The following is an 11112-nucleotide window of genomic DNA, read 5'->3' as shown; positions in this document are numbered from 1 at the left end:
TCAAAAGTTAAAAGATATCCTACCTGAGTAATTTGATTTGAGAATAGAAATGGTTGTGGGAAAATTATATTGGTAGATAAACAATTACTTCTCTCTCCCTTCGCTTTTAATTATTATATTATATTTTTCAAAAGTTAATTTAATTAATTTTTAAAATTAAATTAATTTACATCAATTTGATATTTTTAAACAAAAAATTAAATATTCAAAAAATATATGAAAAATACTATAAATTTCAATTATTACATATTAATATTATGAAAAAAATATAAAATATAAAATATTAATCAAATTTATTATCATTTGATTTTTAAAAATAAAAACGGTGATAATTAAAAGTTGACGGAGGTAATATAATTTTGAATTTATATATAGTAAGTTGACTTACTACTATTTACCAAAAAAAAAAAAAGGTTTGTGTTGAGAGATTATAGGAATTCATGGCTACAAAATCAGTCATAATGGCTTCTTTGTTCTTCTTCATATGGCACGTTATACTTGTATTTTCCTTGTATTTTTCTTCTTTATTTCAACTATCTTCTTTTTCAGTAGAAAAATTGTTCAACCTACTCAAATACTCTCTGTTTACAGAGAAACCCTTTCTCAAACCCCTATATTCTTGCAAAATCAGACCCCCATTTTGCCAAAATCTAATCTTGATGATAGTTTGGTTGAACCCATTTCACTAAACACTTCTACAGAGATACCCATTTTGTCAAAATCTGATTTTGATGGTAGTTTGGTTGAATCAGAGACCATTTCTAGTTCTAATGAAACATCAAGATTTCAAGCTAATACAGAGATACCCATTTTGTCAAAATCTGATTTTGATGGTAGTTTGGTTGAATCAGGGGCTATCTCTAGTTCTAATGAAACATCAACATTTCAAGAATTAGAGGTTAATACAGAGATACCCATTTTGTCAAAAACTGATTTTGATGATAATACGGTTAAACCCAATTCACCTGAGACTAGTTCTGGTTCTAGTGAGAAGTCAAAATTTGATCTTGATGTAACATCAGAAACACCCAAATCTAGTTTAGTTGAGAAAAACTCAAGACCTATTGGAGAAAGTTGTGATCTTTTTAAGGGAAGTTGGGTTAAAGATGAGAATCATCCAATTTATAAGCCAGGGTCTTGCCCTTATGTGGATGAGGCTTTTGATTGTCAGACTAATGGTAGGCCAGACTCACAATATCTTAAATGGAGATGGAAGCCATATGGATGTCATCTTCCAAGGTAACTTAAATTACTCATTTTTCTTTGTAAAAATGATGATTTTTGAAGTTATTTTGTAGTTATATGTCCTTTGTTGAGCTGTCAGCTTCTGTCAAACTACATGAGTTGGACATTCAACAAGAACTAGTAACCAATATTGATTTCCTACATTGTGATTGTGATTATATATTTGGGCGTTTTCGATCATAGCTCTGTGTTCGAGTAAGGTAAACAGTTCTAATGGAGAGTGAATTGCAATGTAATCATTCAAACAGAATTCTTTTGTCTTATTATGTGGCTGTTTGTCGATGAACGATTTGCGATTCTTGAAAGAAAGAGATGGTTGAGGTCTATGGTTAAAGGAAGATTTTCAACTCTGAAGAAAGAGATGGTTTTGTAGTCCAAGTTTGCAAGTTCTGTTTGTGCCGTTATGATAAGAAATCGTAGAATGGTCTGTCTTTTTACCATTCTAGTAGAAATCGTATTGGAACCGACTACTGGAAGTGTGTCTGATATGTAGAGGATAATGCAAATTGAAGGTAATGTCTGCAATTGTTCAATTGGAAGATAATAAATGCAAATGTGCTACCAGACATGACTTTAGATAGGATTGAGTGGAGGTCGCGTGTTAGGGTAGAAGGTTAGTAGGGGTAGAGTATTGTCTTGCCTTGAGAAAGTTTAGGCTTGTTAGTGCCTAGTGTAGTACTAGTCATATCCTTGTAGTTCTTGCCACACGTATATTATTGTATGTCAATTATCATGCTATTTATATTTCTCTCTTGTAGACGTTACACTGCTTTCCTTACAAACTGCTATTGGTTTCTTCATTTTCTTCTATTTTTACTTGGGTTGATGCACTCGAGGCGAGGGTCTTTCGGAAACAACCTCTAAGGTCTGCGTACACTCTAGCCTCCGTAGACACCACTTAGTGAGAATTCACTGGGTATGTTGTTGTTAGTACAGAAAAAACCTGCTACTATAAATATATTAACTGTTAAGATAAGGAGTTAGTAATTGTTGTAGGTTTTTGGCTAGTAATGAATAGTATCTACACTAAAGATTTGGTTGACTATTTCCCAAGGATGTACTCATGTTTATGTTTTGTGTTGCTGATGCTATATTAATTCTGTTTTTGCAATAATCTTCTTCTCTTCATGTTGTTAGACTAAATAATAGTTATAGTTAAAAATACTAAGCGTGGAGTTCGACTTAGTGAAAGTTTTGAGTCAAATGGTGTGCTCTAGATTTCAACTGATTCATACGATGATAAAACTTATTCATCTCGTCGATAAATAGCCATTCATTTGTTGATTCAGGGGACTACTTATAGAACTTGTATCCTTAAACCAGTTATAATTCTTTTGTAGGTTTAGTCCATCAGATTTTTTGTACAGATTGAAAGGAAAGAGGCTGATGCTGGTTGGGGACTCAATGAACCGGAACCAGTTTGAATCTCTCCTTTGCCTTCTTCGTGAAGGCCTCACTAATAAGAGTAAAATGTACGAAATCCATGGGTATAAGATAACAAAAGGAAGAGGCTATTATGTTTTCAAATTTGAGGTGATTTTGCATATGCATTTATTAAGATTTTATTATAGCTAAACTGAAATCATTTATATCAATGATGAAATGTTGCGAAAGCTTCTTAGTAAAGAGAGCAATGAGGACTAAAATATTATAGTTTTGCAGGATTATAACTGCACTGTTGAGTTTGTGCGCTCGCACTTCCTTGTTAGAGAAGGAGTACGTATCAATCCTCAAGGAAGCTCAAATCCAACTCTATCAATAGATCGCATCGACAAAACATCTAATCGTTGGAAGGGAGCTGACATTCTAATCTTCAATACGGGGCATTGGTGGACTCATGGGAAGACTGCCAGGGGGTGTGTTTTATTCTTCTTACAATTACCTTTCATTAGATGCAACATATATGCTATCATTGCCATTAGTATCTTTTCTTACTGAGGTTATCTTTTACGAGCTGGGAGATCATTTGACTTATCGTTCTATAGTAATTTGAGAGCATTATAGCGTATTTCAAGGCTGAAATCCTAACAACTAAGATGAGGTTTTCGTTGGTGCAGGAAAAATTACTATAAAGAAGGTGACCTAATATACCCTAAATTTGATGCCGTTGAAGCTTATAGGAGAGCATTGAAGACCTGGGCTAAGTGGATTGACGAAAACATGAGCCGTGAAAAGTTGATTATATATCGTGGGTATTCTTCAGCTCACTATAGGTACTTACTGTTGCTTCCACAATAGAATCTTTTGAAACCAAAATGCTAACGTTTGTCCAATGAAAAGCTCGGCTCATTAACTCATCAAGATCGACCTTAAATAGCATTTCCATTTGGTTGCATCGTGTATGATGTTAAAAAACTTGTGTAACGTTTACTTGTATTTAAACAGAGGCGGAGACTGGGATTCAGGTGGAAGTTGTAACAAAGAGAGTGAACCTGTATCGAAAGGTGCTATCCTTGGAAACTATCCGATGAAAATGAAGATTGTGGAGGAGGTGATTGAGGAAATGCAGTTCCCAGTAGTCCTTTTAAACGTAACACACTCAACCAATTTCCGCAAGGATGGTCACCCGTCTGTGTATGGTAAGGTTGGTAAAAAGGGTAAGCAAGATTGTAGCCATTGGTGTCTACCGGGAGTCCCCGATGCATGGAATGAGCTAATCTATGCCACTTTGGTGTTGCAACATTGAGCTGAGGCTGTTTGTGCAGCAAATGTATCATTGGCTTGTAACATTGTAATATGAGATGAATATTAGTTAAGTCATTTTTTAGTGAAGTTGCATTGTTTCAGTTTTTTTGTACTAATATTAGACACTATATATTCTTATTTCTAGGATCAACTCACTTCAAAGTTTTGTAATACCAAACTTATGCTGCTTCACTAAGCAATGTTATCTTCTTTTTTTTCTAAGAGAAGTATTCGGAATACTCTAAATTTGTTGTGAATTATCAGTTTCATTTCAGAATTATTGATCGTCTTAAAAATATACCTCTAGTCTGGCCAATTATGGATAAAATACAATTCTAAATTCTCGTCAAGTTTAGAGGTATTTTCAATACTTCTCTCGATTTTTAATTCAGAGAAGTATTGAGAAAATTTCTAAACTATGCGTGAATTATTAAATTTTCAAACAATTGACAAGTTTAAAAATATCTTTTTACTTGACTAATTGATTTAAATACATCTCTAATCTTGCAACATGAGTGAAATACACCTCTAAATTCTCGTCAAGTTTAGGAATATTTTCAATACTTCTCTCCCCTTTTTATCAAGAGTCTCATGCCCTTACAAAGAACACTTTCAGACCACTTGTTAGGTAATGTGATAGATTAAACGTGATTAATGGTATATCTAAGTTAGCTAGTCAAATTAGAGAGGTATTTTGAAGGCTTTCAATAATTTGGAGACGAAACTAATAATTTGCGTCAAGTTTAAGGATGTTTTTAACCGTTCTCCTTTTTTTATTAGAGCTCCTCGTTCCTACAAGATTTAGAGACTACTTGTTATGTGACATATTGAAAATTTATTTAAATTGAATTAGTCAATTAAAAAAATAATTTAAAACTATCAATAAATCAGATGAAATTAAAAATTCTAAATTCAGAATCGTAATCAATTATAGAAAGTAGGATCTACTTGACCTTATCTCTTAATCACGTTGGAGTGGGACCTATTCCTTCAATCCAGCTTATATGACTTATTTTGTCTTTTTTCTTCGTTCGAAAAAGGATATATTTCTATATTAAACTATAATTTTCATTTTAAAATATCTATTTTAAATGACAAGTTTTAAAAATCTTAATTTCATATCTAAATAAATTAACTCGTATAAAATAATACCGAGAGGATAATACTAATGATTAACTTCAAATCTAAACGGCTCTATCTTATATTATTACTTCCAAATTCCAAATAATGATGTTCAGCTGTCGGTGCATGCCCGTGATTTTCTCCGACAATACTATACGCTTTGTCACTTGTACCTAAATCTTTTAACTCAAATCACTCCGTTTAACCCGACAAAACCCTCTTTCCTTAAAAAAAATCAGTACTAATTACTCATTAATCTTTGAGATTTGCATTTACTTTCATTTATTTTGAGTGAATGGTAGCTAGTTGATACAGAAATTAGTTGGATTGAGAGAAAAAAATGATGGGTTTTTTGATGAGAAAAGATGTGAGGAAGCTACTCAAGAGGAAGGATAGTGATGCTGGTGAAAAAGGTACTTAATTGCTTCAAGATTTAGTTTTTTTCCCTTTTTTTCTTTGTGGGGTTTTGGTAAAATGTGTAAAGGTGTAATCTTTTTTTTTGCATTATGTTATTGAGGGATTTGGTTGTTATTGGGTAATTGGATGTTTCTATGGATTCTTGGTGTTTAAAGTCTTGCCATTTCTGTTAATCTTTCTGTTGGTACTAGTTGTTGTTTTGATTCATTAACAACTTATTAATCTAGAAATTTTAGGAATTGGGAGGAGAAATTTGTAATGCTTCATATGTTTAGCTCAATAATGGTGTGGCTCAGTACTCAATGAGGTGGTTAGGAATCTTGAGGTCTCTGGTTTAAAACTCAATGGAGAGATAACAAACACTAGGTAATTCTGTTGCCTGTGGAGGTGACACGTATCTCATGGAATTAGTCTAGGTAGGTGGCACATATCCCGTGGAATTAGTCTAGGATAGAGTTACCTGAGAGGTGTGTATCTCGTGGAATAGTCTAGGACAGAGTTACCTGAGAGGCGGCATGTATATCCCGTCGAATTAGTCTAGGACAGAGTTACCTGGGAGGTGATGTGTATCTCGTGGAATTAGTCTTGGACAGAGTTATGTGGTTTATGTTGCTGGTGGGAGGTGGTGGCAGTATCTCGTGGAATTAGTGGAGGTGCGAGAAAGCTGTCCATATGTTAGCAACCAATTGTGATATATGTTTGCAATTGACTATATTCCATAACTTCACCTTTGCTCCTGTCAAGTCACTGTATTCACAAATTCTTCGATTGAGCTAACTATACTAATACTTATCGATGGTTTTCCTCTGCACTTAAAAGGCCAAACTTTATCAAATACGTAAGCTCTTTCTACGAGATGTTTGATGTTCATGGTCTAGTAGTAGTCTATTGTTCAACATTCCGGAAGGTATCGGGAAGGATTTGGAATGGAATAATAATGATTCATACGGAAGAAAAGATTTCCTATGTTCCTTTTGTTGGTGCAGGAAGAGCATTGGAGGAGGCACGAGCGTCCTTGTTTAGCAAATTACGAGCATTTGGAGGTGGGAAGCGCCAACAAACTACCTTATGGGGGCCTACTGTTGCATTGACATTCAATTTTTTTGTTTCTGTTAGTATTATCTTGATGAACAAATTGGTCAGTCTACTTAACCTTACTCTATCTGAAAGTAGATATTAAATCTTTTAGAGATCGTAACATTTGCTTTCCTCTTTTCTCTTCCAGGTTCTTGTTACAGTCGGATTTAACTATCCAATTTTCCTCTCTTTCCTGCATTATGTCTGTAGCTGGTTGATAATGGCTATTCTTAATGCTCTCTCCATCCTTTCCTTGTCTACACCATCAAAATCGACAAAATATTCATCGTTGTTGTCTCTTGGTATAGTTATGTCACTTTCTACTGGGCTTGCAAATGTGAGCTTGAAGTATAATAGGTGAGACTTATGGTAATCTTTTCTCCTCTGAAATCTTAACAGGTCTTCTTTCTTGATAGTTAACAAGCACGATATATTTCCAGTGTAGGATTTTACCAGATGGCAAAGATTGCAGTAACACCAGCTATCGTTTTAGCTGAATTTGTTCTCTTTCGGAAGAAAATTTCTTTCCTAAAGGTAACTGCTTCTTACTGCTAATATACAGTGTATGCTGGTAGCCTAGTTGAGAGCTAGGTTTAGTTTCTTTATGCATTGTGTTTCGTTTCCATATGCCGTTAGAATTCTCGGGAAAGTTTCCTACCTTGTACTTTGAGTATGTGTGAGTATGCCTTTTATGATAACCGATTACTATGGTCAGTTTATTCAACACAATGATTTCCGTTTGGTCCGTCTGCATCTCCCTTGATAAGAATATTGATCCGTACCCTTATGTTTCAGGTGCTTGCACTCACTGTTGTATCAGTAGGTGTTGCTGTTGCTACGGTAACAGATTTGCAGTTTCATTTCTTCGGTGCTTGCATTGCAGTAGCATGGATAGTACCAAGTGCAGTTAATAAAATACTATGGTCCAATCTCCAGCAGCAGGAGAATTGGACTGCCCTGGCGTATGCTCCAAATCGAATCTCCTTCTGTTAATTTTTTATCAGTTCTTTGTATTATCGTTCCTCAAATTTGCATTTCTGGTTGACAGGCTGATGTGGAAAACCACACCGATTACATTATTCTTTCTGGTGGTGTTGATGCCATATCTTGATCCTCCCGGTGTCCTTTCATTTAGTTGGAACTTTTACAACTCGACAATCATTGGTGCCTCGGCTATTCTTGGTTTCTTGCTTCAGTGGTCAGGTGCTCTCGCACTTGGGTATGCATTGCTTAGTACATCATTTGGAAATCGCAAAGTTCTTTATTATTTATGCTTCTAATTATGTTTTCGTCTATTTAGGGCAACATCTGCAACAACTCATGTGGTACTCGGCCAATTTAAAACGTGTGTCATTCTACTCGGAGGTTTTCTCATCTTTGGTTCAAATCCGGGTCCAATTAGCATACTAGGAGCCATTACGGCTCTTGTTGGTATGTCTTTCTACACTTACCTTAACTTGCAGCCCTCGTCTTCTAAACAATCTCTATCGAAATCAAAGCTAGGCAAAGAAAATGCGGATGGAAGTCATGCTGATGAATCTGTGTAGTAAAGTTTTGTGAACGAACGAACAATTCACTAACCACGTATGACATTATTTGTCCAAAGCTTATCGTCACCCTGTATTTGGGAACGAATGATAGCTAACATGAATCGTTTTATAAAGTTACGTTGTATATGCAAGTACAATGACTTTTGCTCTACGTAATGCTTGTCAAGGGGACGATTGGATTCGTCTTCTTGAACGACTAGCTAGAATGGCGAGACCGAAAAAGAAACAGAAGAGAAGAATGGAGTTCAAGTCACTATTAACTATTAAGCATTCTTTGTACTGCTATGTTATACTATGTATGAGTATGGAGTCAATTATCTCTCAATGAAATGTGTATCCTTATTTACTGAGATTTTTTTTGTTGTTTGTGGCAAGTGTGAGATTTAACTTCTTTTGTCTATCATATCCGCGTGCCGTGTGCGATTCGGATTTAGTCAGACTTATTTAAATAACTATGTACAATCTTAATTAAATCCTCCTTTTATTTAGGGCTTCATAATGGTCGTTTTGGTTCAGTTTTGAAGTTTATTGATTCGACTTATCGGTTATTGGTTTGTAGACATATTAAAATATATTGGCGTATTGGTTATCGATTTATGTGTTTAATTATCGTTTATTAATTGACGTATTGATTATCGGTTTAATCGTTAAGATTTGACACAAAAAAGTAAACGTCGTGGTGACAAATCAACTAAATCATGTGAGATTGCCATGATTAAAAATATGAAACAAAATTTTAAGTTAGGACTTTATATACCAATGTGTGAATTCATAATTTTGATTTAAATTTATTTCTGAACGTAAAATGATAGTGAAAAATAAAAATAAAGAGAGGTGAGTAATTAATGTGCCAATAATACAATTTCCCACACTAATATTTTTTGGAAATTGTTATACGAAAAATGCAAAATATGTATAGAGTCAAACGTAACGGTTATCCCCATTTCCACCACTATATATATCATATCTTGGATATCGTAAAAATAACGAATAAGGCACAGGTATTATCGAAATTTCATAGACATACCATATTATAACGTTCAATTACTTTTAAACTCATATATATTTTTTTAATTTTATACATATTTTTATTTACGTAGCACACTTCGTGACTCCACCTAGTTAACGCGTGTAGGGATGTTTAGGTGTTATGTAAGCTACAAAATTACAAAAATAAAATTAAAGGGATTCGAAATAATATGACCTTATATTGACCCAAAAAAGGACATAGTTTGTCGCTTTTGATAGTGCGTCGCGAAAATTTCGATCATAATCTAGTGGACATGACTTGTGCGTCATCCCAAAAAACATCTTGCTAGAAGCAGCTAAATTAAAACAATGATTTACTTAGCACACTCCATAACTCCATATAAATGAGGCGCGTAGAAAATGTTTAGATATCATGTACGCAAAAACAGGTGTACAAACTTACAAATATAAAATCAAACGGATGCATTCGAGATAAGAGTGTTGGTTTTTATTTGCCCTGATTTCTTACCATAAATAGGTTTTCCTTTTAGGAAAAGGTTTTGCATTGACTAATCCTTTTTCTGGTAGGAAAAGGTTTAGGACTCTATAAATAGAAGAATGTTCCTTCTAACTTAATCAGCATTCACAATGTAGTCTTAAGGGCTTTGAGAGTTTTGGTTAAGGGGGAGAATTTATGGGTCACAAGCTTGATACGTTATCACTTGTGTGAACCTCCCATGTATTCCGAGTGAATTAGTTGAGGTTGTTTCCCTCTGTATTTTGTACTCTCATATTGATAGTGGATTGCTCATCTCCTTTGTGGACGTAGGTCGATTGACCGAACCACGTTAAATCTTTGTGTCTTTTGGTATATTTCTCGTTGTCTTCTTACTCATGGTTTTCGATGTTTGCATTGTTAGCTTCCGCGTTTACACCTGTTTATTTCCGATCCTAACAAAGAGGACCTTATATTCACCAAAAAAGCAACACAGACCGTCGCTTTTAGCTGTCATTAGTATTAATTTAGTTAAAGTATATCTCTAAAATTTCAATCATAATTTAGAGTACCTGACTTGTGCATCATCCTGGATAATAATCACTAGAAGCAACTAAATTAAAACAATGGTGTAAAAATAATATTAATTTTTATAGGTCTCATATTAATTATCACATTTTTAAATAGAAGTTAATGATGAGTTAAGACAATGCATCTATTTCTTTCTAACGGCTCTTAAAATATATGTACTTTAAATTAACTTTGATATGGTAAGTAATAATTTATGTACAAATCAAAATTGGGTCATGTGATGTTGTAAACTTGTAGAGCTGGTAAGATCCATTATGTTCACACTTATAGGAACATTATCACATGCATTATATTGCTTCTACACAACTAATAATGAAAAAATAATTTGGTTTTTTTAAAAAAAAAACTTATAATCCATAAAAACACTTTTTTTTACTTTGAAATTAGAAGAATTTTATTTATTAAGTAGGTTTATTCATACAAAAAGAAACTGATCTAAAAGATATAGTTTCAGTTGCATTAAAAACAAACAACTTGTTCATATGTATATTTGGATATATCTATAGTGTTCCTTTCATAATCCGCTAATATATCTGCTACTGATAAAAACTCATTAAGCAAATGTAAAATTAGTAAGAGTTCTAAGATCATAAAGATTAAATTATATTTTGATATATTATACTTAGTTTTAATCCAAATTACAAGATTCGTATTTTTAAAACAAAATGAAATAGAGGAGATATTTATCAAGAAAATAATGATTGTTATTAGTCAATTTGTTATCTTCTTTTCAAAATAAGTGAATTGTTGAAATAACACATCGATTAAAAAAAAGCTTATGACATAAATTGAATACCACTTTCCACTTTTATCCTCTTAGTTATTCTCAAACTATTCTTGAAAATATAAATAATTTAAAGTGAAATTATAAATATGAGCAATTATTAACTCTCTTAAAATCATATGAAAAAGATTTAACGATTCGCTTACTTTGAAACGAAGGCAATACATATTCTAAAC

General features: G+C 33.4%; 2 protein-coding genes across 3 annotated transcripts; both read left to right on the top strand.

Annotated features, from left to right (window-relative positions):
• The first annotated feature begins 402 nt into the window (after window positions 1-402).
• On the top strand, window positions 403-4176 carry LOC101255010 (protein trichome birefringence-like 5). Its single transcript, XM_004242968.5, has 5 exons — window positions 403-1239; window positions 2586-2778; window positions 2908-3101; window positions 3303-3458; window positions 3631-4176. The coding sequence occupies exons 1-5, from the start codon at window positions 485-487 to the stop codon at window positions 3929-3931; spliced, it is 1599 nt and encodes a 532-aa protein (XP_004243016.2). The 5' UTR covers window positions 403-484; the 3' UTR covers window positions 3932-4176.
• A 921-nt stretch (window positions 4177-5097) lies between these two features.
• LOC101247137 (nucleotide-sugar uncharacterized transporter 2) lies at window positions 5098-8446 on the top strand. 2 transcript variants are annotated; one of them, XM_010324948.4, is made up of 7 exons: window positions 5098-5465; window positions 6456-6607; window positions 6695-6903; window positions 6987-7080; window positions 7342-7508; window positions 7595-7749; window positions 7847-8446. In XM_010324948.4, exons 1-7 carry the CDS (start codon window positions 5393-5395, stop codon window positions 7954-7956), a joined length of 960 nt encoding a protein of 319 aa, XP_010323250.1. In that variant the 5' UTR covers window positions 5098-5392; the 3' UTR covers window positions 7957-8446. The 2 variants fall into 2 exon arrangements, with proteins under 2 accessions (XP_010323250.1, XP_004242692.1); XM_004242644.4 differs by having other exon boundaries at window positions 7595-7765.
• Window positions 8447-11112: the final 2666 nt, after the last annotated feature.

The sequence above is a fragment of the Solanum lycopersicum genome, chromosome 7, assembly GCF_036512215.1.
Source record: "Solanum lycopersicum chromosome 7, SLM_r2.1".
Lineage (NCBI taxonomy): Eukaryota > Viridiplantae > Streptophyta > Magnoliopsida > Solanales > Solanaceae > Solanum > Solanum lycopersicum.
Note: the sequence above shows the minus strand (reverse complement) of the source record. Positions and strands in the feature narration are given on the sequence as shown.

Excerpts from the sequence above, each read along its gene's own strand:
- LOC101255010 (XM_004242968.5), top strand. The coding sequence starts at position 485 with ATGGCACGTTATACTTGTATTTTCCTTGTATTTTTCTTCTTTATTTCA. Across the intron at positions 1,240-2,585 it reads TATGGATGTCATCTTCCAAG|GTTTAGTCCATCAGATTTTT; the intron begins GTAACTTAAATT and ends ATTCTTTTGTAG. Across the intron at positions 3,459-3,630 it reads TATTCTTCAGCTCACTATAG|AGGCGGAGACTGGGATTCAG; the intron begins GTACTTACTGTT and ends GTATTTAAACAG.
- LOC101247137 (XM_004242644.4), top strand. The coding sequence starts at position 5,393 with ATGATGGGTTTTTTGATGAGAAAAGATGTGAGGAAGCTACTCAAGAGG. Across the intron at positions 6,608-6,694 it reads TTATCTTGATGAACAAATTG|GTTCTTGTTACAGTCGGATT; the intron begins GTCAGTCTACTT and ends TTTCTCTTCCAG. Across the intron at positions 7,766-7,846 it reads TCAGGTGCTCTCGCACTTGG|GGCAACATCTGCAACAACTC; the intron begins GTATGCATTGCT and ends TCGTCTATTTAG.